This window comes from Emydura macquarii, unplaced genomic scaffold (assembly GCF_026122565.2).
Source record: "Emydura macquarii macquarii isolate MOO-44397 ecotype Brisbane River unplaced genomic scaffold, CSIRO-AGI_Emac_v2 contig_1363, whole genome shotgun sequence".
NCBI lineage: Eukaryota > Metazoa > Chordata > Testudines > Chelidae > Emydura > Emydura macquarii.
In genome coordinates, this window is record NW_027131500.1 from 23,425,031 (window position 1) to 23,452,957 (window position 27,927).

The 27,927-nt window shown below is 39.0% G+C and overlaps 1 protein-coding gene across 3 annotated transcripts; it reads left to right on the forward strand.

Moving 5' to 3' along the window:
* On the forward strand, window positions 1-27,081 carry PRMT9 (protein arginine methyltransferase 9). 3 transcript variants are annotated; one of them, XR_010920509.1, is made up of 14 exons: window positions 1-161; window positions 952-1,068; window positions 1,640-1,840; window positions 2,410-2,558; window positions 4,158-4,394; window positions 5,268-5,435; window positions 8,498-8,600; window positions 10,642-10,748; window positions 19,064-19,256; window positions 22,120-22,303; window positions 22,711-23,419; window positions 25,172-25,207; window positions 25,790-25,912; window positions 26,138-26,275. XR_010920509.1 is itself a non-coding variant. In XM_067551932.1 (14 exons), the coding sequence occupies exons 3-14, from the start codon at window positions 1,655-1,657 to the stop codon at window positions 26,351-26,353; spliced, it is 2,529 nt and encodes an 842-aa protein (XP_067408033.1). In that variant the 5' UTR covers window positions 6-161; window positions 952-1,068; window positions 1,640-1,654; the 3' UTR covers window positions 26,354-27,081. The 3 variants fall into 3 exon arrangements, 2 of the variants coding, with proteins under 2 accessions (XP_067408033.1, XP_067408034.1); XM_067551932.1 differs by having other exon boundaries at window positions 6-161; window positions 25,172-25,325; window positions 26,138-27,081; XM_067551933.1 differs by having other exon boundaries at window positions 6-161; window positions 1,640-1,801; window positions 25,172-25,325; window positions 26,138-27,081.
* Window positions 27,082-27,927: the final 846 nt, after the last annotated feature.

The window sequence follows — 27,927 nt, forward strand, 5'->3', positions numbered from 1 at the left end:
TCCATCCAAGGACCCGATCGCCCTGGTGGTTGTAGCTGCAGCGGGCGCGGGGCTGCTCGGCGTTAAAATGGCGGCCTCCGGCTGGCGTATCCTTCGCCGGCTCCGGAGCTATGTCCTGGGCCGAGCCGCAGCAGCCAGGCCCGCCAGAAAGGAGCACTGAGGTGACCCGCTCCCGAGTCCCCACCCTCCGTCCCAAGTAGCGCAGCCTGCCCCACCTCCGTCCTGGGCCGCTTTCAGCCCCCCCCCCCCCCCCCTCGCAGGCACGGGTTTCCTCGCCCAGCGGGGTGCATCTGCCCCCCATATGCGCTCTTTCCTCGCAGTGCTGCTTCCCTCTCGGATACGCTCATTCCTTCATAGATGGGGTGCATGTGACCTCCCATAGGGTCATTTTGGCATAGAGCGGGTGGGTGACACGCCCCTTCCCGCCCCCCATACCACTCCAGCCAGGTCGTTTTTAAAGAATATATACAAAAAGAAAAGGAAATGGTCACTGTGCCCATTTAATGGTGCGGTAAAAGTACCATTACACACACTGCAGAGCCCATCACTGGTCCCCGCAGTGTGTCCCAAGCAGACGGGTATTAAGGAAAATTGTTTTCCCTTAGGGTTAAATGCTTTCAGCCAGACGCATGTGAAAGCGCTTCTGTGCAAAGTGCATGGATGTCAGCTTGCCCCTGTTGCAGCTTTCCCCCATTTCCTCCAGTAGGAACGATATTTTTCCCCGAAGAGCTGATCAACAGATGTTCAGATTGGTATTTTAAACTATATCCATCATCTGAACTTTTCTGTTACTGTTCTGTTTTCTCTTTAGTTAATCCATCTTTTCATATGAGTTTATCACGGGTCATGTCTGTGTCATAGTCATGTTACATAGGTAGATGGATTTGTATATCTGCAGAATAGTTTATGGATTTTCATACATATTACTGTTATTCCTTTGTTGTGTAATAGATATCGAAAACATCTCTGCTGATGTAATTATATTGGAAACTTGCCCTCTGCATTATCTTTCAGTCCTGGGATATGGTCTGAAAATCCAAAAGTCAGGACCAGGATCTGTGTATAGAGGTAAGCATTTAAAATTAAAGGGAACACCATTTCAGAAAAGGTGGCATTAAATTAATCTATACACAAATTTCTATGATATTTTAACATTTCCTTGTTATGGAAAAAGTTATACTTTGTTGCTCTTGGATGCTAAATAGAAAATAGATTGTCCTCCTCATTGTCACTTTATGAAGAAGACTATTTTCTTTGGGTATATATTACTCCAGTTGTATTACTTGAAAAGTTTAATTTGTAAGTTTTGGGGATAGCTAAGCATGAAATGTTGTGTGCTTATATAAGTTTATAAAAACAAGTTGGTCATCTAGAGACGTGCTAAAAATGTTTCCAAAGTTTAATAGAAAAAGTTGTGCAGTTTTAGGCCTGTAAAGAGGGACTTGTACACATGCTTAACAGTGGAACTACTTAGAATGTGTAAAGTTTAGCAAGTCTGCAACTCTTTGCAGGATCAGGGGGAAGGGGCCATACTGCATGCTAGAATTTTAAAATCTTTTGACCTATTACTTTTATTTGCAACTTACTTATCCTAGAGTAATTGGATCTTTTATTTATTTTTGTTTATGGGATCGCACAGGTAATTTTCTTCAAAATGCCCAACACTAATGCCAGATCTCATCGTGGCCACCGAGGTGGTCAGGAAGCTGGTAGACGTGAGCTGGTTTCCACATCTTTACAGAGTGCTCAGCATTGTCTGGAAGATCAGGATTTTGGAACTGCATATGCCCACTATCTCCTGGTACTAAATCTAGCTCCTGAACTAAAAAATGATGTTAGGGTGAGTGCTTGTTGAATTATTTTAGACAGTCCAATCTCAATTATATATGGTTTTTTCACTCTAAAGAACTTTCTAATGAACAAATGTTGCTTTTATTTTGTATGTAACTTATTTTGAAGAATGGAAGGGAGAATTAAAGAGAAACAGAACAGTGTTATAGATGACTCAATAACTTGGTTGACAAGGGCTGTATGTGCTTGAGAGATAGGGTTTGACTCATTTAATCTTAAAAATTGAGTGAATTTAGGGTTTTGTAAAAATGAGGCTTTATTAGAACTGGCTTGGACTATGTATAGTGCAGTACATTGTACAAACTCTCTATGTACAGCTCTGTAACATGTTACAATGTGTGGTGATTACTGGTAAGGGTAGCTGGAAGACTAGGAAGAGACTACCTAACTGGGGAAGCTAAGCTAGGACTTCCAGCATTATGTGCTGTTAAGGAAATAACTGCTTGTTTTCATTTCAAGACTAATTTCATACTACCTTCTCTGAAGTTTCCATTGTCTTCAATTCCCTGCTTTTGATATGTGTATTATTGACTTAACAATATATGTGGTGTTTTTCAGGAAACTTTTCAGTTTACCCTCTTCAGATGGGCTGAAGAACTAGCTTCTCTTGCACGGATTCAAGATTTATTTAACTGCTATGAGCAGGCCCTGGAACTGTTTCCTAATGATGAAGTAATATGTAATAGTATGGGGGAACATCTCTTCAGGTTTGTAGTAATCTATGTTAAGATTTTTTTTGAGAAATTAGTGATAAACATATAAAGACCTGATTCAGCTTTACTGAATATAAACATTGTATGTGCAGTAGCCACTGCTTAAACATTTTCAATCCAAAATTTTCAATTTAAAATATATATTTTTAAAAAGTACTGCTTTTCAAATGTCATTTGCTAACTCACGCAATAGTTATTTAATAAAAAAATTAGACCAGAATGGTTGAAAGCCACTGTGAAGGCTATATTTTTGGGTAACAATTTTTGTAAGTGGTTATGTTCCATGTTTCTATAGGTATCATGAAGATCCTTTACTTCTAATATTCTATTCTGTTCCTCCTTTGAGATCCCACATTACAATCCGTTTAGATAACGGAGAGCTGGTTCAGAGTATGAATAGTCTAAGCCCCCTCCTCTTGATTGGTTTGAGCATTGGTCTTTGTTTAACAATATACGGCATTTCCCTTCCCTGAGCAGTCCCCGAAAGGTGCTGCACATGTACCCCTGCAGTGCTTTGAGCTTCTGCCAGCTTGGAATGTTAGAATAGGACGTGGCCTTGAAACCATAGTTCCTAATTGGAAATCCAGATATCCCTTCTATTAGAATGATCTACTCTGATTCTCCTCTTTTTTAAATAAAGAGGAAAAAACCCACAAAAAACTTCTGACTATATTTTCCTTACATGTTTTTGTTAAATTTTAAAAATATTCAATTTTTAATTGTTCCTGAAATGAGAATTTCAGCCCAGAGCAATTTTTTAAGGTAACTGCAATCTTTTTAAATTGTGATTTAATGGAAACATTGTCACAGCTTGTTACCTGTTTTATATGAGGTGTCATGTCATACATTACACCTGGATTGGGTAAAATCTTACTTTGCTTTGGGTTTCTGATATTTGACATCGCTCCATTGTGACTTGTGTTTCTGATACACTATTACTGTTTTTATCATGCAAATAGTCCTTATAAGACATCAATCGTTTTACTGTGCAGAGTCATGGATGAAATAGAGAAGTAGGAGCAGAGTGCAGTAAATGATGTATATTATGTATTTTTGTAGTTTAAATCACTGAGGGTAGAACCATAAACCTAACTTTCTAAGCTAATTTAATCCTTTTTGAGACAGAATGACCAAATCACTGGTTTAGGAATTTAAGTTTATATCTTTAAAATGTGAAAACATATGGATTTTGTGCAAGTGTTTCATAACTCAATTTTAGCCAAGCATTTTCTAGTATAAAAGTGCATATTTAGAGTGAAGAGATCTTTGTCTGAAACAGTTTTGGAAATGAAAAATTCCTATTTTCAGCCCTCTTAATTTAGTTAGAGCTCACTTTTGAACGTTTTCCCAAGGTGTACTTATTGCTTGCTCTCGCTCTCTCAAAATCTTCTGAAGACATAGCCCTTAAAGCAAAACAAAGTAGTTTTCAAATTGTGAATATAACCTTTATTTAAAAACAACACTACTTAACAATTCAATAGTGAATGTCAAAAAATCTGGTGATTTTTTCCCCCTAATCTCTTTAAGTTTCTGATATCTGGCAGCCAACTACATAGTTCCTGTTTATTATTTATTTGTCATTTTTACTACTAGACTGGGCTTTAGAGATGAAGCAGCTGGATATTTCCACAAAGCACTGAAGCTAAACCCTGATTTTGCTGATGCAAAGGAGAATTTTTACCGTGTTGCAAACTGGCTGGTAGAACGTTGGCACTTTATCATGCTTAATGACACCAACAGAAATCAGATTTACCAGAAAGCGATTGAGAAGGTGGTTCGCACAGGGTGCAGAACTGTTCTAGATATTGGAGCAGGAACAGGAATACTGAGGTTTGTTATAAATGCATGTTTAACATAAACTATATTAATATAAATATACTTGCTGTTTAATACACATTGTCATGTAAATTTAAATTATCTTTTGTAAAAAAAAACAAAACCTGAAAATTAATTTTCATATATTATTAAAACAAAGCTTAAGGAAGGAAAGACACAACTAGAGTTGTTATTGTGAAGTGAGTTACTAGAATTGGTATGCCTAATATTCATTTGCTGATTTAATACATGTCCATTCAGCCACAATGTTGGATTGGAAAACATACCTTATCGTGATACACTCGAGGAGCCCAATCTGTTTAGTTTAACAGAGAGATGGTTAAGGAATGATTTGATCACAGTACACTAGTACCCACATGAGGAAGAAAAATTTGATAATGGGCTCTTCTGTGTAACGGATAAAGGTGTAGCAAGATCCAATGGTTGGAAACTGAATTTGTCTCGCTTCAAGCTGGAAATAAGGTGCCAATTTTTAACAGTGAGAGTAATTAACCAATGAAACATCTTATCAAGGGCTGTGTTGGATTCTCCACCACTGGCAATTCTTAAATCAAGACTGGATGTTTTTCTAAAAGATATGTTCTAATATCCAATTCAAACAGGAATTAATTCAGGGAAGTCCTATGGCCGTATACAGGAGGTCAGACTAGATGATCACTGTGGTCTGTCTGGCCTTATAGTATATGAATTAGTACCTTTATGTCATAAATATTACCTTTGTGGTGGTTTTGGACAAACTGTACTGCTACTACTACAGTAGATGTAAATGTACTTAGAAAAAAATCAGACTTTTCTTACCTAAAATAACTTAAAAAAACTTTTGACAAGAACAAACTAATTTCTATGGCAATTTCTGTTGTTTTGCAGTATGTTTGCCAAGAAGGCTGGAGCACCCTGTGTCTATGCCTGTGAATTATCGAAGACCATGTATGAACTTGCTTGTGATGTGGTGGCGGCAAATAATATGGAAGGAAAGATCAAACTTCTGCATATGAAGTCTCTTGATATAGAAATTCCAAAGCACATACCTGAAAGGTAGCTTAAAATAGCCTACTGTGATATCTTTTTATTTCAGTTTTGTTCATGAAAGTATGGAAAAAACTGCACAATGTAGCACGCTCACTAGAAAACTGAAAATATCTATTGAGATGTACTTAAAAATCCACACAAAATTTATCTTTATAAGATTACTATTTCTCTGTCATAAAAGGCAGCATTTAGCTATATCATAAGTAATGTTTCAGAGTTCATTAGAGTAAACTTCTTTCATTCAAACCATTTACCTGTCAGGTAGAGCAGTTGGGACAGACAAACCTAAAAGGAGGAAAAAATAGAACACCAATACAGTCAGGTCAGTCTCTGATTGGCAGTCAGGGGCCTTCCGCCTCCTGTTCTTTGGAATTTTTTTGGCAGCAGCTTTTCTGTGTGCTGTCAGGATTGGTGTGTCTAGTTAGCTCTCCAGGTCCATTCATTTGCAACAATGCCAGACAATTATTTAATGATTGTAAGGTTTTTTACGTCAAAGATTCCAGAAGAATAATTTTACATCATTATTTTTCAGATGAAATCCACTATAGACATCTATGTACAATAGATGTTTCAAGTCCACAATTCCAAGAAATTATTATCCTAGAGTTTTTAATAAAGGTTCACTACTTAATCAATAGGAAAACTAGTTCTAGATTCTGTAGGGTGCTATATCCATTGACTTTCATAGAAGTTGAGGATACTCTTCACCTCTTTTGATCTCTTTCTAATTACTTGATCCTAGAATAAGTAGGGAATAAAGCAAAAGGAAAAGATGGAGCCAGTCCAGTATAAATATGGGATGAATATCTATGATTTTATAAAGTTCAGTTGTCTACTAAATTTAAAATACATGACTTATTTTGTTTAGGTGCAGTGAGAAGATAAATTACCTTATCAGGTCAAACCAAAGACTTCATAGTAATTTGAGTATTAAAAATTTAGCCTTGTATTTTCAGAACAATTATTCAGATGGTATTTCCCAAAACACATATTCTTTACTGCTAGAGTATTTTTAATGTGATTCATGGATTCCAAAGCCATAAGGGACCACTGTGGTCATCTAGTCTTACTTCCTGTATAACACAGGCCATAGAACTTATTCAAAAGGAATTATACTGAACTAGAGAATATCTTGTAAAAAACAAACATCCAAACTTGATTTAAAAATAGCAAGTGATTGAGAATCCACCACAATTCTTGGTAAATTATTCCAGTTGTTAATTATCAACACTGTTAAAAGTTTAGGCCTTTTTTCTGATCTGAATTTGTCTAGCTTTAGATTCTAGCCATTGGATTGCATTGGATACAAGTTGTTGGTTGGCTTGCATCCTAGAAGTTTGATGTCTTTGTTTCTTTTGAGAGACTTTTATACTTAAAAAAAACTTTCACGTTTACCATGCTTAAATACAAATTGATTTTTTCATGTGTGTTTACTAACTTTTAGCCATGTTCTCTAATTACCACATATGTTTCCATGTATAGTTTGCTCCAGTAGAGCTTGCACTTAATTCTGCAGTTAATTATAATGCCAAGTCCGAAGATCTCACTGATTTCCATGGTAAATCTGTGATGTCATAAACAAAGGATTTTAACTTCACTGCACAAAGGAAATCTGTTGCATTCAGGGTCTGCACATGGGGTGAATATTTCTTACTTGGTGGCATTTAGGAGATTGGTGGGGTACTGCCCTTGTGCAGGTCCTCCACCCCAGGGTTGGATAAGTTTAAGGAGCACAGAGGGCTGATTTACACACTGTGATGAAGTAATTAGCTGCAGAGTTATGTTACAACTGCTTCAAGTGGAATCTAGTCCTTACATATTTCTCCCATTCCTCTGTAAAGCATCTCAAACTAGTTCCTGCTGGCATGATAATTTCATCCTTAACAAGTTCAGGTTCTTTGGCAGCTTTCAGAAAAGGGCATCAGCATCTTTTTATTCAGTTTATAAAATTTCTAATATTGGTGACGTCATTTTGTATTTGTTCATGCTTAAATTTATTCATGTAGCACCAGTATATTTTAGCTTTATTTTCTGTTTTTGTCCTGAAAGGTGTATTTATTTATTTGCTCTACAATTGTCCTCTTATCTTTATTGCTAGTGTGTCCTTCTGTACAGTTGTTATGGGTTAAATAGTAGTGTAGCTATAACCAAATGATGTGTTTAAAAAACTTTGTTGATTAGGCTAGTGAGTCCACTTATCATCCCAGAAAGTTGTTGCAGTTGGCAAACTACAGTTTGACCCAGCATTTTAGTTCTCAGCACATCTGGTTCACAGTTGTTTTCAAATGGGATGCTTCTGGGGATTTGTAAATTGTAAATAGCAGAAATCTGTTGAGCGCTCAGACTCAGCACTGTTTTACTGAAGCTTGTTCATCATTTCAGCCTTGCTTCTGTTGGTAGTACTGAGATTTAAGATTAATCCAAGATTCATATAGGTGCCTTAGTTTTGAGTACCAGATTAAATTACTAATTTAAAGGTAATATGTGTCCAATAATCTTTCATGCCCTACTTAGAAATTTTATTTCAATTCTAATGCTTTTAAAGCATAACTATAAAATTGCACTGTTTAAATGCCTTAACTTAATACATAACAAACTGATGATAGAGCAAAAATGTTATGGAAACTCTTTCAAGTGCTAATCATTGTTGAATTTATTTTACATGTAAGCATGTATTCTAGGATATGGTCTGCCATATTTCAAGTCTGTTTGAAAGGCCCTGTTTATTTTTATGTTTCTCTTAAATTCTTCCCATACATACTGATTTATAAGCATTGTCTGGGAAATGTCATGGTAAATCATTGCTCAGTGTTTATAAACTCGTATCTGTATTTTGAACAACTTGTTATAACAACAGTTTCAAATATGTCCCTTTGGCTGAATGTGTTTTGCTTTTCATTTAGATGAACTAATACTTTAATAGCTCAGATTTTACTAACATTCGTTATCTCTGGATTCAGTTTACATTTATATTTTACTCTAAAAGGTGTGACTTCTAACAGAAATTTGTAATGCCTGTTATCATTTCATAACTCTAACTCCCTTTTCTTAAAAACAATTTTTCATAGGGTTTCCCTGGTTGTCACAGAGACTGTAGATGCAGGTTTGTTTGGAGAAGGGATTGTGGAGAGTTTGATACATGCTTGGGAGCATTTGCTTTTACCACCAAAGGTAGGTGATTTATTCAGATGCTTAAAATCAGAACCACATTGAGACATACATACGCAACACATTGTTATTATAGATGTTCCACTTTCCCTAATGCTTAAACAATGAATGCTTTATTTTTTAATTTGAGTTACTTTAATGATTCTGAAAGTGAGATTTGACAGCCTTGTAGGCAAAAGTGTTGTATGTTATATGTGAATAGACAAGTAATGACACTGCCTTGTTAATGTTTTTCAACACGTACCAGGCAGGAGCAGTATAGAGAGGGTAGTTCAGTTTTTATAGCTCTTCAGTCCTTGACTTCTGTGCCTATCAGTGGTGTCAATGATGATGACTTTTGTGTTGTGGACATCTGATTACTGCAAACGAGAATGAAACCCATTAATTTAATAATAAGATACCAAACAGCTGTCAGAAGGCCATGCAGTCAGTAGAGATCTAGGCTGGATTTGAAACAGCAGCCTATAAAGAAAAGGCTTCACTGTGACTGAAACCAAAATCACCTCGTATGTAATTAATCAAAACTAGTATACATCTGTTTCTGCTTATATCACTAGAGGCATTCTGTTACCAGTCTTTTAAACCTTCCAGTTCACCCTTATTTTATATTTAATAATTCCTTGGTGAATTAATTTGAAAAGCTGGAAGATACCACTGTATCTTTTGGGGGGCTGCTACATGCATCTTGCCTTTAAGACTACATAAATGTAACTCTTCTGTTTCTCACCGGCCTCCCACCACCGCTACCTTGTATTACCTGTGTTTAACAAATTTCTGTTGAGGTCTCATGAAATAAAGAGATGCAGTCTATGAAAAGTTACAGGATCCAGTTTCTTCTTCCATGTTTCCCTCCCAAACAAAAAGAAAAATATTACATTAAAATCACCACCTTTTTAACTGCTGTACTAGACTGAAATTAGTGACCTCTAGTGTTAAAAAACAGGAATAGTTTGAACTATTCATTATGCATGGTTTTTTTAGCTAACTTGTGTTCCTTCAATTAGGATAAATACAGGGTTTAAAATTACACAAGAAAATATAATGAACTGGCAGGCACAACTGGTGTATAAACAATTGAAAGCTTATGTGCAGCTCCATGAGAGGCTAGTTTTAGATGTACCAAAATATAAGAACTCTTTGAGGTTTCCTTCTTTTGATTCACTCTCTTTCTTCCATGTCCCATGTTGTCATTTATCAATATGTAGTGATCAGCAGCTTGTTTATGTTGAGACAGTGAAGAGAGCAAAAAAGACAATAAATAGAAAGCCAACTTATATTTAAAATTGATTTGAACAAGATAAGTATGGAAAAGAAATATTTGAGTAAAAAGTCTGCAGTTGATACAAGATAAACAACCCAGGTGGCTCTGAAAGCTAGGTAGTAAAAGTAAAGTATTTTTAAAACACATATTGAAACTATCAAATTGATTACTTGGAAGTAAGCAAGATAAACAGGATAGACTGATAAAACACTGGGGAGTAAGACTTACTAGAAACCATCAATTGAGAATTCATATTTGTTACAGATTAAGGAGTTATGGAAAAATATTACTTTACAGGTAAGCCTGGAACTGAAAATGGGATATTCTTCAGGCAGATACATTAGGAAAAAACAAAAATGCTATCTCCTAGTGAGTGACCCTTTAATATGCCAGCATTTTGTTGTGATGAAAGTGTATGCAAAGAAAAGGTAGCTGTGGATGCAACAGTATTAAAAGGGCTTTTAAAATACTATAGGAAATGAAAAAATTGGGAAAATAACTAGAGGTTCTAGAGTTTTCCTCCCTCGGTATATATAGTTTACAATTACCCCTTTTCCTGGAAAATATCCATAGTTTAATTCACTACATCTGCACAAAAAAACGGAATTGACTGGATTTTGGAAAAAAACAAAAAACAAAACTTCATTAGCCTTTGAAAATATTTATTGATGTTTTTGAGATAATAATGAATGACATACAGCAATAACAAACTTAAGATCAGCAGTACCAGCAGAAATAGGTCTTCATTTCACTGTGCCATCTTATTCATTTACATTTTTACAGACTAAAAATCAAGACATTGGCACGGAAGACTATGGTCAAGTTATTCCTGCAGGTGCTGTTGTTTTCGGGATGGCAGTGGAATGCAAAGAGATACGCAGACATCACAGGTGTGTTTATACTCTGACAGATTTAAAGCTCACATTAGATTTAGGAAAATAAATTTGATCATATTAAACAGTGGGGGAATATTTTTTTATTTTCCATTCACTTAACACAAATTTATGTGTGTATTTTTGTGTAAATGAGATCAGTTTAAGGAACTGTGCAAAGTATGAACAGAATTTCTCTATGGTTCAGTGCGTGAGCTGATACTGATTAACTTTTAGGACCATATCAAAGTTGTCAAAATTAAATTAGGGATTGTAACCTTGCTGTGTTTTTGCCTGTCCCTGATATGGTATTAGACTTTATTTAGACAGAGTGCATAGTCTGTACTCTTTCACAATATTCCAGAGTGACTTCTTCTCTCTAACCTAAATGATGAACATATCTAATGATAGAGCATTGTTTATATATTTACTCTGAAAACCTACAGAGACTGGGGGAAAGGTTGCATTATAGTTTATGCATTATGGATTATTATAGTTTATTGCTAAAAACTACAGCATTACAGAAAGTGAAGCCTTCCAAATATCCTAAGTTAAAGTTTTGTATAAAACAGCTATATGTGCACCTTGACTGAGCACAGCTCTGCACAATTGTTGTAAGTGTTACAAGCACAGGACACACGATCATCTGATCTTTGCAGAGCCATAAAAGGAACTGAACCAGCAAGGAACATAACGATTTCTTGGAGGACGGATTGCTATGGGACATAGCAAGAACCAGTTCAAGGTTGGTGGTGGTGTTCATGGAGTAGCTGCAGATGGTGGAGTGCTGCTGTTGAGCCCGAGAAATGAGCACTGACTGATGGGATTGCATTGTAATTCAGGTTTGGGATGATGAGCCCGTGGCTGCAGAACTTTTGGATGTGCATGGTCACATTCCTGAATCTATGTGCAAGCTCTCCCAGCCCTCAAGCACAGGGGCACCAGAATGAGAGGTGCAGCGGAGAAGTGAGCGGCGATAACACTGTGGAAACTTACAATGCCAGATTGCTACAGATTAATGGGAAATCATTTTGAGTTGGAAAATCCAGAGTGCGGGCTGTTGTCATGCAAGTGTACAGGGCCATTAATTGTCTCCTGCCGTGCAGAACCGTGACCTCGGCAATGTGCAGGACACAGTGAATGGAATTTGCAGTAGCGGTGTTCCTGAACTACAGTGGTGCAATAGATTTCACACACATCCCTATTTTGGCATCAGACCACCTTGCCACAGAGTACATCAACAGAAAAGGCTACTTTTCTATGGTTATGAAAGCATTGGTGGATCATTAGAGATGCTTCACCAACATCCATGTTGGCTAGTTCAGGAAGGGGCATGATGCTCACGTCTTTAAGAACACAGGACTGTTTAGAAAGCTACAAGCAGGGACTGTCTTTCTTGATCAGTGGATTACCATTGGCAATGTTGAAATATCAATAGTGACCCTGCGGGATCCAGACAACCCCATACTACCCAGGCTCATGAAGCTGTACACCTTCCAGCTCAACAGCACCAAAGAAAGATTCAGCTACCAGCTCAGCAGCTGCAGAATGATAGTTGAATGTGCTTTTGGTAGATTGAAGAGATGTTAGTGCTGTTTACACATGATTGGATTTCAGTAAAAAAGGATCCCAATGCTTATAGCTGGCTGCAGTGTCCTGCATAATATTTGTGAAGCAAAGGGGGAAAAGTTGCTGCTGGGGTGGAAGAAAAGCCGTCTGCTGAGTTTGAACAGCCAGACACAAGGGCTATTAGAAGACCTTACTATGGAGCTATATCGTTCAGGGAGGCTTTGAAAGAGCACTTTAACAGTAATCCACAGTAATGCATTATGGTGTACTGTTTGGGCCTGTTCGGAACTGTGTGGTGTTTGGTGTGCATTTATGAATATATCACTGTCAATGCACCTATTAATTTTGTGGTGCTTTCTGTACATTTATGATTATTACACTGTTTGTCACTGTTTCTATGAGTTGTGTCACCTTGTACAGTAACAAGTAAATAGGTGCTTGCAGAACTGCTCAGCACACTGCAGCATATGTTGTGGACTAAATAAAGATGAATTATTTTCCAAATAATAGAATGTTATTCAGTAACAAAACCAGTGCAAAGAAATATCTGTGCAATTTAAAAGCAAATTCATTAAAACTTAATACATTAATGGAACGTAACTTAACAATGGAAAAGATCATTCATATCCATTTTAGCTATATATACAGCAATCATGGATTTCACGGGTCAGTGTATATGTAGCTGCGGTTGTCCTTAGTGTCCCCTGAGGTGGAGTGTTTGGGGTAGGGTTGTGGCCTCTGATGCAGTGTGAATATTGTGGGGGAGGGGGATAAGAGGTGCTGATAGGGAATTCTCCTGAACTGCAGTGGGAGACAAGCCTGTGATTATTGAACCTGTAGGTCCATAAGAGTCTGCAGCATTTGTGTATGTTGCCAGAAAAGCCCCATTATGTCCTGGTGCATCTCCCTCTTCTTTTCCTGCTGGGACTCCTGGGCCTTTCTCCTGTTTGCTTTTTCCCTCTCCCAGGCTCTCTGCAGTGTTCACCGTCCAGGCCCTTTGCTCATAGTCTGATGCAGGACTGACTTGCAAAATCTCACTGAACATGTCATCCTGAGTCCTCATCTTTCTTCTTATCTGGCTCAGGCATTCCACAGATGTGGAGGGGGAACTCCTCAAGGCTGCAATGGCAGCAGCTGCTGATAGAACACACAGAGGTATCATTTTCATAGTCACAACAGAAAGCGAAAGTTAAGATACCGAACTCCCTTCCCTTGCTCCCCTAAAGTTTTAAATGAGACATGCATATTGACACTTCTGCTTCTGAGTGCTTGTGCACAGTGCCACTCACAGCACCAGCCATGGTGAGTAGGGCTGGTGAGGGAAATGAGGAGGGAATTGCTTGGTCGCATGAAACTATAGGGCGATGGCATTGAATGCTGTCACCATTTTCTATAAGCAGTGATAATTTTAGCCGATATCTCACTCCAGAGGGAAACAAAGGCAGAGAAAGCACAGCTTCTGCTGGTGTCCCAAGCCGCTCAGGCTCATGCACTGCTAGTCTGTGTACTACAGTGGTGCCTGTCAAAGTTATTGCCTTCTGGCATGGGAAAGTGTCTCAGCACAGAGGAAAAAATAAGGCTACTGTCTCTAGAAACCTTTGGGAGAGGATTGCAGAGTACCTCCCTGAAAGTTTTTGAAATTTCTCAGGAGGATTAGGGGATATCTCTGTGTACATAAACAAACTGATCTGCAAGGCCCTCCCTTGCCTGACTCTGCAGGGGAAGGAAAAGCAGATAACCATCGCTACCTCTCTTTGTACCTTTCATTGCTACCTCTTCTAGTACAAGCAGATTAACGAAAAGTTGATAGCTGTGTCCTGTTCAGTTGAGGGTGCCATCAGTACATCATTGTTATGGGATATACATTTACACACTTACCCAAGTTTTCTTCCCCTGCATTGGGCTCAACCATACTCAAGTGCTGGGACTGACTGGACTTTCTCAGACAGATCCTGGTTTGTGGCATAGCTGGACCCCATCCTTCTCCTTTTTCTCCTCATCCTCCCTGTTCAAATGGGGAGCCTGTGACTTGGGGTTCTCTGAGGAATCCAGGGTGGTCTGTAAGCTGATAGTGGGGTTTCCACCAAGTGTGGCATGCAACTCTTCGTAAAAGCAGCAGGCTCTGCATGGGATTAGCTGTTGGCCTCCTTTGCCTTCTCATATGCAATTCCTTCACTTTCACTCAGCACTGCTGCTAGTACCCTTCTCCTGCATTTCCTGTGCAATCTGCTCATAGCTGTCCATTTTTCTGTGGCTGGTCCGTAGCTTTACCTGCACAGTCTCTTCTCCCCACAGGCCCAGGAGAGCCAATATCTCCTGTCTACTCCAAGCTGGAGGGCGTAGCTCACATGGTCAGCTGGATAGGTGCATATAACAAGGAAGAGCTGCTGGGTGTGCTCACCCAGCAGCTGGACAACCAGAAAAAAGCATTTGAAAAATTTGCAGGGTTTAAAGGGGGAGGCAGGGGCTTCTAGACAGTGAAGTTCACAATTGTGACCAGAGCGGTCAGTTTTGGGCATTGTGGGATAGTTGCTCGAGGATTGTTAGGGTTGATGTAAGTAGCACCATCTCTACACTTGAACTGTGTCAACTTCAATACATTGACCATGGTTAAACATGCCCAGGGAGGTGATGTTACTATGTTGACATAATGGTGCATTTACATCAGTGGGAGACAAATGTAAGTGTAGACAAACACATGTACAACTAGGTCGATGGAAGGTTGGCTTTCCTCTGCCTAACTTTGTAGTATAGACTAAGCCTTTGATGCATATTAATAGTTTGTTAATGTACTTTGATTTAGTCTTCTTTAAAATGGGAGTGGATCAAAGCATATTAACTGTAATGTCAGCAAGGTCCACATAGACAGAGGGAGTGTCTGGGATAGATTTACTCCAGCTTGCTGTGAACTAAATGTTCATTGTATGTAGTCAAGTCCTAAGGCATTATAGATCATATGTGCATTAAATAAACTTTGATTTAATTTATAATTAAGTACATGCCCTTTATGTAATATTAAATTAGTACATCTCTATTTCTAGATGACCAATGGTATTCTCAGATTAACATGTGGCATTTGCCCTCATCTTCTCAGTCTTCTAATCTCTGCTCCTCATTGCAGAGTATATATAACATTTTCAGAGTATGACAATGGAATATTCTCAAACTTGAATATTAATACCTCGACCTCTTTCCCAACATAGTCTACACTCTTGTTTTTCTCGTGGACTCAGCTATGAGCAAGTGTTAATTATTCTTTTTAAAAAAAATTAAGGAAGTGTTTTCATTGGGCCATTATGCTGCTGTACAGACACAATCCATGTCCCCAGTGCTCTGGAGTTATGTATTTTGTGTGGAGGTGAATCTTGTGTGAGTTGAAATAGATTTTTAACTTTTATAGTAGCTTCAGTGTTTAAGAACAGAGAAATTCATAAAATCAGTGGTCCTTCTAACCCTATATGCTGCCTCTGCTAGTGGCCGAAGAGAAGGAGGCGGCATTCCAGTAGTGAACAGTTATGGAATAAACCTGCCCTTAGAGAAAGTTACTTACTCACTTCCATCAGGGAGAGGATGGTTTATGATCTGAAGCATGAAGGGGTCTGTTTCTTACAAAAATAGGATAAAATGTTTTGCTATCTAGTATAACTGTGGATGGTCTTATTACCCATAAAAAAGACTTTTTGAATCCTACTAGTAGAGCCCTGCACGGATACAAAATTTGTATCCGCATCCAAACTGCAAACGTGGTCCTCAGATGTAAAGCGGGTATCTGCAGATTTATCTGCAGATTTGCAGGGTGACTCTGAACTCAATCCCACAGTATTTCAAATTATGTCTCTAATTGGCCTCTCTGTACCATTGATTATTTTATAATGCCATATTACTTTTTTCTTATCTTATCATTTATATATCCTTACATTTTGTTTGTTTCTTACAACTGCTGCACATTGAGCAGAGTTTTTCATTAAGTTTTCCATGTTGATGCCCACATCTTCTCCTTAGCATTACAGTGAATTTAGAGCCCAGTAATGTGTATAAATAATTCAAATTATTTCTTCCAAAATCTATTACCTTGCATTTGTCAACACTGAATTTCATCCAACATCACAATGTGTTGATGTAGCTGTTTTAGGTCATTCTGAATTTCTGCAGTCTTGATTTAAGTAATTTTGTGTCATCTGCAAGTTTTATCATCTCACGGTTCACCTTCTTATCCAGTTCATTAAACAACAAAGATCCTAGTACTGAACCTTTTGCCTGTTGAATACTGGTCCTTTATTTCCACACTGTTTGTTAGCCATTTTTTAATTCATAAGAGTATTTTTCCTTTATTCCCATGACTAGCTAGTTTTCTTAATAGATTCTTCTAATGAACTTTGTCAAAGGCTTTTTAAAAAGTCCAGATAAATTATATCCGCTGGTTCTTCTTTAATCACCATATTGATGACAAATTTAAAAAAAACTGAGAGGCAGGATTTTTCTTTACTGAAGCTGTGCTGGTTTGCCCCCATAATATTTTGTTCATCTAGCAGTTTAGTTGTATTTTTAATTACCATTTCTTACCAGTTTACTGGATTCAGAAATTAGGTTAATTTGTCTACAGTTCTTAGGATCACCCCAACACCTTTTTTAACAGATAGTCATATCATTTTCTGCCAGTCCCTTGCGATAGCAGCATTTTTAATGATTACATATTTTTGCTGATATATCTATGGTTCTTGTGTGCCATTTGTTTCACCACCTCATCTTTTTCTGAAATAATTGCTACAAAGTACTCTCTTCAAGGCAATTCTGAAAGCTCCATGATATGCATGAACTTGTAGAGGAGGAAACAATGAACCACTAGCCCTGCGGAAAGGCTTAAAGGGAAGGGTTCTACTGATGATATCTTAAGATTTCCCAAAAATGTTAGGGTACAGGCTTATTGAATGCATCCTATTACAGTACTGGGATAAACAACTTTCATGGGGCATGTATCAGATGAGAAATGTAAATATTTTAAAGGACAAAGGCACAGATATGTTATAGGGGTTGATCTACATATAGTCGAAAATATTTGACACGATTTACAGAAGTCTTGCAATTCTATTGTGAGTAAAATTGACTGGTTTCAAACTTTTAATGTTTGATTTCCAGTCTCTTGGCCCTAGCGAGAGATGCAGTGGTACTGGCACTAAAAGAATGATTCATATACTTCAAGGCCAGAAGGGACCAGTAACACAAGCCAAAGAGCCTCACTTAGTAATTAAGTCTATGATTTCTGTTTGAGCTATAGCATATGTCTCAGAAAGATATCTATTTTTGATTTTAAGACATAAGTGATGGAGAATGCACCACGTACCTAGATAAGTTGTTCAAATGGTTAATTACACTCACTGTTAAACTATTTTAAAATCACTGCATATATCAGAGGAGAGAAAGCTGATTATAGGCAGCATTGCTGGGAACTTCAGGTATATGTTTTAATATTTGTTGTGCACAGTAGGCAGTGCATGTTAAAAATCACTCTATTGTGCACTCTGAATATAACTGAACACTTTTAAGCCCTGCCAGGAAGGCTGCTCCAAAGACAGAGACTGATTCATTGGTCAAGGTACACTTGCTGTTTAAAAATCCAGGTCATAACAAAAGACAATTCCTTTATATCTGCCATCAGGGATTTCCAAGATTGAGAGGACTAGATCTGAAGCAATATCATCGGATGATGTGACTGCTGAGAACTAGTTTTTGTGAGGTCTCTTGTAATCTAAATTCCCTTTTTTGGAATTATCAGTAGTTCTAGGAATTGAGATAGGCTGTTTGAATCACTTGAGCAGTTGGTGTTACCTGTGAAATACTGCATTCTGGTGAACTGTCACTTAATCCAGGAGAAATTAATGCTGTAATGAAAATTTACTCCCATACTAATCAGAGCTGCATTTTATGTAAGATCTCATTTTTGCCTAATGTGACTTCCTGATTTAATGAAAACTTTGAAAATGAGAATATGTCCTATGGCATACATGTTTTAAAATTCTCATAGCATTATCTCTTAAACATAAGAATGGCATGCTGGGTCAAACCAATGGTCCATCTAGCCCAGAATCCTGTCTTCTGACAGTGGCCAATGCCAGGCGCTTCAGAGGGAATGAATAGAACAGGTAGTCATCAAGTGATCCTCTTCCATGAGACCCCCTCAACATATTTGTTTTCAGCAAGCTAATTAGGGCTGTTCCATCCTCTTACAGAGGGAGAATGTCCAGCATTGGGGAAGCCTGCTTACCCTGAAGATAAAAGTACCTTTAGGTAGCACCCTTTCCAGTCTCCATTGCACCCTATTTTATTAGGGTAAATGTCTTATTCTGGGAAGATTTACAAAACATTCTTCTTTTATGATAGTTGTTAGTCTGTGCTGAAAAGTAAGCATTGTTGTCCTTATAAGGCAAAGAAGGGAAAAGAAAGATCACGTCCATTTCCTTTTTCTTGATGCACATAATTCTTCTTTCTATAGTCCCTTATAAATTGTAAATCTGGGTCCCAGAGTGCAGGAGCTCGTTGACAGTATGGTCTGTCTAGAATTACATAGGATTTACTTTTATTTTCTAGAAAAATGTTCTAACTCCTGAAACAGATGTACATTTAATATTCCAGGAACAGCTACCAACAATTTTTATTATTACACTATGAACTCAATACATTCAGTGTTCAAGGGGAAGGAATTTTTGACTTTGGTTTGTCTTAACTTAGGTTTGTTTGTGGTTTTCTCTCCTCCCCGCTCCCCCCAGGGTTGGAATACAAGAAGTTGCCAGTGTGTATTTGGCAGAAACGGTGGAGTTCTGTAGTCCAACACATGCTTCTGTGAACTTGGAAGAAACTATTGAACCTTATACCACAGAAAAACTCAGTAGAGTTCTTGGGGGTTACATGCCACTGACAGAGCCCTTTCAAGCCATGACAGTGGATTTCAACAATCTGGAGGTAATGTTTTCTTCACTGGTTTACATCCTAAAAAAACAAAAAATCTGTAGAGGTGCTGATGCACAGCCAAAAATCTGGTTTGTCTCTTAAGTATATTTCTTCATTGCAGAGTTAGGTTCGATGATAGGTACCTGGTTTTCAGCACCCAAGTTAACCTAGGCTGAATGTGAATAGCCACACTGCAAAGCCATATCTGAGTTAGTGTGTGCCCACTGGGCTGCACTCACCTGTCTGCATCACTAGGACTTCTGGGGGTATATCTTATGGTTCCTTGTGTTGCAGAATTCTTTCCCTGTGAATTATGGAAGAACTTGTCTGTCATTCTGGGCTCACAGAGGGAATTGTAGGGAAGGTGTTGGAGGACAATGCTTAAGTGAGTCAGCTGCATCCTCACTGCAAAGTGCGCAGATTACCAGTCTGAGTGAAAGCAGTCTCTGAATTATTGGTTGTAACCCCAGTTGGGCCAGCTAGTCTGGTTTGAAAGCACCACTAAACTTGGGTGAGGGGGATTTGTGTATGGATAGAAGGGGGGATAGGGACAACACCCAAGAAAGACATTGAGGTAACTGCACTAAAGACATACCCTAAGTAAATTTATCAAATACGGTGTTGCATGTTTGTCCATATGTCCTTGTGCCATTGACTTATTTTTACCATTATGATTACAATATATAAATGAGTTCCTTTCTGCACTTGTTCCAGGCCCCCCCTCCAGGCCATCCCCCTGAGAGAGACCTGTCTCAGGATTCTTCTTCCCAAAACACAGTACAAGTGCTCACCCCTTTTCAGCCTCCCAGCCCAGGCTGTTCAGTTTAGGCAGGTCAGCAGGCTAGCCCGCTGCTCTGTTGGTTTCCTAGCCAGTTCCTCCATATTCCCAGGGAGGGCCTGCAGACTCTCTGCCCCTCAGGCTTCTCTCTCCTGCCCCCTCTCTTTGCTTTTCCAGTTCTGTGCTCTCAGGCAACTCTGACTCACATGATTTCTCCCCTCTGGAGCCCAAATACCCACTCTTAAACCCAGTTAAGGGGAAGGACAGCTAACCTGTCACAAGGGCACTGCCCTCTTCCCTCTTAATGGGCCAATGTCATTCTTTATCAAGGCTGAGATCTGCAGAGGACAAACATTTGACACCTGGATGTTAGAAACTCACATAGCTGAGTATCATTTGCAGACAAAACAACTGTCAAATAACATGGCTGTGGCAGAAGCTGAAGAAAGATGTTATGATTAAAGTAATCACAAATTGTGTTTTATGAATAGGCTTTTGGTGATAGGGCCTAATAATAGAGGAAAATGGGTTCAGACATATTATGGCCAACTTGCTGCCCCAACTCACCCCCTGCTGGCTGCACACGGTATTGCAGCACCCTTGCCTCAGTCCGGTCCCGTCGTCTGTCCCCGTCGTTTCTCCCCCCCCCGGCTTCCCAATACACTTTTTGGTCTATTCCAGATATAGGAGTGTCCCGGCTCTCCGACCAGAGTACTTTATATAGAGTATGCAAGCACTGCAGCTGGAAGAGGGGAGTCTAGCTGTCTGAGTTCAAGCCCACCTGACCCCCTGGAATCTGCTAGGGCCACAGAATCCTTGACCGAAGTCCTAAAGTAATACATAAAAACCAAACCTTCACCCAGCTGGCAACACAGCCATCTCATCACAAACATCTCTCTGCTGCTTTAGACTGTCCTTCTGTGCCTCAGTTCACCGCACAATCCGGGGGCTGGCCTACTCCTCTCCTTCCTCAGCAATTCAGGCAGGCTCTAACTAGGCCTCCAGCTCCCCCCCCTTGAAAAAGCCTGTCTGGTCTTCTCTCCTTAATCTTCTCACCCTTCTTTCAGGCTGCTTCTTAGCAAGAGGAATCTTTTCTTCCTTTGGATTTTCTTCCTCCAGCTGGCCTCAACCAGCTCCTGGGCTATGTTACTAATTAGCCCTGGCTCACCCTCAAGGTCTGAGCAGGCAGGTGAATTGGTCTCTTAGGCCCATATTAACTCTTTCATGATATGTGTGAGATAAACATCCTCATCACATAAATTTAAGAGGTGTCATAATTCCTGTTCCATATTTAAAAATATTTAGGCATGGTGGGGGTAATCTTCTGGGGAAGAATCCTTTGAAATTATATAATTAATAAATTTTAAATGGATTTTAACATGATAAACTATGCCTCCAGAGACACTTTTTGCTTTTTCTCAGTAGTAGATTGTGCACGCATCTGCACATGCACAAAATGACAAACTTGCAAGTGCACGTACGTGTGAAACCTAAGCCAGATACCACTCTGATTGGACAAAGTATTCACATATGCACTGACTGTATTTTTTGCTGCCTATTCATTGGGACCCCAATTTGGGAAAGCCTCTATTCACAACAATATGCTTAAGCACATACTTAGTTTTAAATGCTTTCTTAAGTCTCCTTGAAGTTGGTGGGACTTAAGTATGTGCCTAAAACTAAGCACAGACATCCATGTTTTCCTGATTTGGGGCGTACAACAAGACCATCCGTGCTGAGCAACCAGTTTTTGCTAGCCCCTTGCAGATGGGGTACCACTGTACAGTGCCTTTCTGCAATGTCTTTGTTTCAATGATTTTTAGTGGTTGCTTTTTTGGATTAATTAACTTTGCATTAATGGTTAACACACAATAATAGTCACTGGTTGTTGGGATAAGTTATATATATATATATATAGTTACTAGTATCCTAATCGTTTATGAATTTAAGGCCTGATTGCTTGGGTGGTCAGCAACTCTTAAAACGCCCATACAGTCGGGGGATTTTGAGTTCTCAGGAATTAGCTCTGGTAAACCTATCTCTGACTTGGGGTAGGGGTACTTATGTTTTATTTTTCTTTTTATCGTTCTTGGTCAGGAACTGAAAAACCTGGCAACTAGGAAGCCTTGCAAGATCAGCATTCCTGTCACTCAAGTAGGCGTGCTGGATGCTATTGTGGTCTGGTTTGTACTACAGCTTGATGATGAGCACAGTATATCTACAAGTCCTAGTGAGGAAACTTGCTGGGAACAAGCAGTCTATCCTGTGCAGGGCCTTCCTGGTATGTGGGTTTTCCATGGCAGTACTATTAACTTTTTAAAATGTTGTTTGTTTGATAGGAACTAGTCTTAAAAGGATGCTATCAATTTGCCTCAGAGATAAGGGAACATATTAGGGAAAGAGGACGAAGCATCACTAACCATCACAGAATCCTTATTTTTCTTCATCAGGCTCCCTGAGCATTCCTCGGACTCCTTACTTCATTATTAACCAGTAACCATATTTCCCCACCCATCACTGTCCTCCTTCTCTCCTCCTCCTGCTGTGTCAATAGTTTCCTCATAGTAGATGGAAAATGGGTCTAGTGTAGCATTAGCTTCTTAAAACCACAGATTAGGCATTTGTATGGACACTTCCTTATAACTTTTCAAAGTTATTAATGTACCTTTTTATACTGTTTTTGATAAGCTTATTCTGTGAAACCTGGAGACACTGTGATGATGGAAGTATGCTGCCAAGACTGCTACTTGAGGATCCAGAAGGTTTCTGTTTTGACTTCAGAGTATGGAATGGACATTGGAAGGGAGAACACACTGGCTTTGGGCAATGAGGCTGAACTATGTAATGCTCTGGCTAGTCTTCAAACTATGAGCAAACCAGATGGCATGGGGCAGAAATGCATGCTGGAATCCACTGAAATAGCTCTTCTGAATAATGTGCCATACCATGAATGCTTTAATGCTGCCATTTGCAAAGTGTTGTCATCCTTAACTTTAAGGAGAGAATCTCAGTCAATGGATGTTGATGGTCATTGCAGTGAGATGAACTTTGAAAATAATCAAAACAAGAATTCCTCACATACAACTCATGACCCTTTGTATGTATTAGATGTGTCGGAGGGCTTTTCGATTCTGCCAATAATTGCTGGCAAATTTGGGCAAGTTAAAGCTTATAGTTCTGTTGAAAAAGAGCAGCATCAACTAGCCCTTAACATAATTTCAGAAGCCAACCATTTCCCTAAAGAAACATTAGAGTTTTGGCTCAGCCACTTAGAGGATGAGAGTGTGGTGTTACAGAGACCCAAATCAGACAAACTGTGGAGTATTATAATCCTGGATGTCATAGAGACTTCAGGTTTAATCCAGCAGGAGGTGATGGAAAAGGCAGCGATATCCAGGTACTGTATGACATTTATAACTCTTCTGAAGATGAGAGAGAACCTCCCTAGACACCCCAAACTTCCAAGTGTCTGATCAAAATATATACTTCGGAATAAAAGAGAGTTAAATTATTTCATTTTTATAGAAATCCATCAGTATGTGATTAAAAAACCCTAGGGAAAGTCTTATTACTTAACATACCAAAAATGCAAACCACCAATGTTCTGATAACAGCTGAAGCAGCATGAAATTTTAAGAGATCTGAGTGATAGAACAGGCGTTTCCAGCTGCTGTGGAACAGACAAATTCTTCAGAGGTAGTAGATACACGGGAGCTAGAACAGAGACGGAGAAAAAGGGAGAGCTAACAAAAAGATAAAGCAAGAGAGAAAGAAAGAAAATAGCAAGAGGGGCAAAAACAAAATGGGAGGAACGTTAGAGAGAAAATATGAATCTTCAGTTTTAGAGAGGGTTTGAGGGGGTGGGGTGGGACAAGGGAGTTGGCTAACATTTTCATCTATTCATCCAGACTTTTGGTGAAGGCAGGATAATAATAGCCAAAGGGGGTGTGGTTTAACTGTGGCGGCCCTTTTGGGGTTATTTCTACATTCACATCAACTGTCAGAGGCTGTGAACATGTAACTGAGAAGGAAGGAAGTCTCTATTTTTGCCATTTGTCATCCCTGCTAATGCCTTTGAAAAGAGACCTCTGCTAGAAAACAAGGAGAGCATAGAAAGGCAATGCAGAGTCAGAAAATGTTTGCTGTTATGCAGAATTAAATGCTTGCTTGCTGCTGCTCTTGACAGCTGAGCAGTCTGTGCCAGGGGACTGAAGCAGCCTGAGTTTAGCAGACATAGAACACTGTTGACTTTGTTTTTTGTGTGTAGTGAGAATGGTTTTGTTAAATATTTAAAATACTTCTGGCATCCCATATCAGGGTGATTTATCTAATTAGCACTACCCTTGGCACAACATGGATTAAGTGGATTCCTGCCATTTTCATTCTGCCCAAGGGATTGACTCTCAAGCAGGATTCCACTCTCCTGAACCAATGCTCTAGTGATCTCTTTCCCAACACCTCCGGCTTCCACTTTTAACAGCTTCAGTTGCCATTTTTTCACAATCCTTCAGTATTGTCTCAGTAGTCAGTGTTGTAAATAAACCCGATCTTGTAATTGAAGCATGAATAGCCCATATTACCCTCTTAATGAAATAACCACATTCTACTTAAGAATGGTCATGCCAGATGAGAACAATGATCTATCTAACCCAGTATCCTGTCTTCTGACCGTGGCCAGTGCCAGATTTTTCAGAGGGAATGAATAGAACAGAGCAATTATCAAGTGATCGATCCCCTGTCATCCAGTCTCGGGTACTGGCCTGGGAGGGTAGGGCTTACACTGACTTAGGATGGCCTGTCTGCATTGCTGTTCCACCTGACCTATCACTATTCTTCTGTGGGGGGAAGGTTAATATTTTGAGATCCTATTAGAGTCAAAGACAAACTAATGTTAACTAGCCTTCAAAGAAAATGAATCCTGGTATAATTCAGTGCACAATTTGACAAGGTATTTTCGATTGAGTGTGAATAGTTGTTAGGCCGCAATTCAGGGAAGCACTTAAACACTTCTGACTTAAGCAACTGTCCAAGTTCCACTGAAGTGCTCATCCTGAATCAAGACTTTAATGCAGTCAGTTTAGTTTCCTTAGCAGCAGGAGAACACATTTTAGCAATAAACTTCTCTCTCTCTCTCTCTCTCTCTCTACAGGTGTTTACTTCACTCTGGAGGAAAGATATTCCCACAGTACGTGGTGATGTATGGGATGCTTATAGAATCACAATCCTTAATACTTGAAAGTGCAGTTCAAGGGACTGAACCCACACTTGGGTTTAATATAGCACCTTTTATCAACCAGTTCAAGGTAGGAAGTTAGTGACATGCTTCAATATCAAGCATAGTTCTCAAAACCCACAAGTGCCCAACTGAGGGCTACAGCCTCAATATAAGGAATTCAAGAAAAAGCAGTGCTGGAAGTTTTAACGACACAGTAATTTTTTCAACATATTTTATAACCTAAATTCTGTGCCTGAATGTTGATATAAATTTACTATAATTGAAGTAAAGAAATATGCTTCAGGTAGGGCAGATGTGATTTTGATCTGAGATGGAGAGCAGTAAAAGTTATGATTTCCAACACTTCACTATTCAGAAGAACAAGTGCTTTGGTAGGAGGCTGTTTCCTTATACAACTTGTGTCATGAGGGCCAGATTTTAAAAAAGATAAGAAGTGATTTTAGCAGTTCCGTTCCTTTAGGAAACAATGCAGTAATTCACAAATGGAAAGTTGCATAATTAAGCCTGAAAGCCTTGTATATTCCTCCTCAGGTGCCTGTGCGTGTGTTTTTGGATCTCGCCACATTACCATGTGTGCCCTTAAGCAAGCCAGTAGAACTGCTAAGAATAGATCTCATGAATCCCTATTTGAACAGCTCCAATAGAGAAGTAAAGGTAAGTTGAGCACACACCCTTTTTTTTTTTTAAAATTCCTGATTATCGTTGTTGAAAAATTCAGTACAAATGCTATTTCAATGCAAGCCCCTTTGAAGTAGATTTGAACTAACTTTGAAGCCTGTTTGATTTTCTTGGTGATCTAGATACTGCTATAATACAAATAAAATCAAAGGGGAAAATTATAGAGTTCTACTTCCTTAAACATCCTCTTTTCATTTTTAGGTGCAAGTTTGTAAGTCTGGCCAAGTCACTGCCATCCCATTTTGGTATCATATACATCTAGATGAAGATATTCATTTGGATACATCAAGTGATTCCTCCCACTGGAAACAAGCTGCAGTTGTTCTTGACAAACCCATCCAAGTTCAGCTTGGAGATGAACTGGTGCTCAACATTCAACACCATAAAAGCAATGTCAGCATCACAGTAAAGCAGTGAAGAGTAGTCACCTGGAAATGGGTACATATGATGTTCAAAGCAAAGAAAATGATCGTGGTTTAAATATAGTTATCTATGCACACCAGCAGAACAACGCAGCATTTGAGATATTTAATAGAACATGAGCATAAAATCTAGATTTTATGTATTAGTCTAAGAGGATTTATTATTGATTTTAAAAAGTTAAGAGGACCTTTAGATGAACTACAAGCCATTGTGCAAGGGCATTTTGAACTGTTATGAAGTCATGTCTTGCACTGCAGCGGGAAGCTTCATTGTTAACTGAAGTGATCACTCATTCTCCTTCTCCCATTTTTCCTTTGTACAAACCACAGAGGAAGCCATTATTTCTGTTGCAGGGATGTTCACAATTTTTTGTTTTTGTGAAAAGGTGCTCGGATACCTTAGCAGTAAGCACTGTATAAATACCTACATATGTACAATACAATATTGTGAAAGTTTTATCCCTCTCTCAATACCACATCTTCCTTGTGCCAACTATTTAAAGTTACATGAAGATGTATTAAGGAGGCAGTTTTAAAATAAACTCATTAATGTTCTGTGTGGTTACGTAGTTACATTTCCTCCTGTTAAACTGTTTCCTTTCCTTTGTTTGTAGATCTTAATATGTATAAATTTATTTCTCAGTGCCTCCAAGCGCCACTGGTTTTGTCCTAAGTCTGCACTACCACTACAATTGCATCATCAGAAGTTTGATCACAGTTGAATTTATTCAAGAAACAATTGTCAGTCCTGAAGCAGCTGTGCAGGGTCAAAGGATGGTCATGTGGTTATGACACCAAAACTCAGTACAGCTCCTGGTTCTTCTAGACTTCGTGTGAACGTGGAGTCACTTATTCCATCTCACTTTATCCATCTGTAAAATGGGCATACTAGTTTTCTACCTACCAAGTTTAGCAGCAAGTAGCTCAAATCAATCGCCAGAAGGCAGCTGGTTCCCTAGGCATACAGCCAGCATTAGATGCCTCCTATGACAGCAAGATCCATGGCAACAGATGTCCTGCTTACAGTCCTCCATCACTCCATGTGAGGTGCAGAAAATAACAGATCATCCCTTCAAAGGCTGTGGCCTTTTCAGCAGTAAGATGGATGAAGCTGTGCTTTAATTGAAAGATTCTTGTGCCACTCTTTTTGGGCTTCAGTAGTCAATGCACTGGCTCCTAGAAGGACATAAGTTTGCCTGGTGTAAGTCTGAAGTCTAAGACCATCCTCTGTTTTCACTAGAGCTCCTCAGAATCACAGCAAAACAGGCAATGTTTCCAGACAAGCCTTTGGCCTCTTATCTTCACATCTTGCAACCATCTCAAAGTGATACTTTGGTCAAGAGCCATTTTACAGAATGCCTGAAGGTCTTACCCCTTAAACACTATCTCCACTACCCCTTGTGGGGACCATTTTTATTTTCAGGAGCATGGAACCTCATCACAGAGGACTACTGATGATTTCTACAAATCGTCAAGGGGATATTCCTTGCAGTTTCACTTCCTCCCTGCAGAAGGATCTCTCTCCTGAGAGTGTTGCAGCAAGAGGTGGAATCAATTATTTGTCTTGGA

Bases quoted from the DNA above. Each gene is read 5' to 3' on its own strand.
- PRMT9 (XM_067551932.1), top strand. From the start codon at position 1,655: ATGCCCAACACTAATGCCAGATCTCATCGTGGCCACCGAGGTGGTCAG. The intron at 8,601-10,641 runs GTAGGTGATTTA...ACATTTTTACAG, and splicing joins ATTTGCTTTTACCACCAAAG to ACTAAAAATCAAGACATTGG. The intron at 23,420-25,171 runs GTACTGTATGAC...CTCTCTCTACAG, and splicing joins GAAAAGGCAGCGATATCCAG to GTGTTTACTTCACTCTGGAG.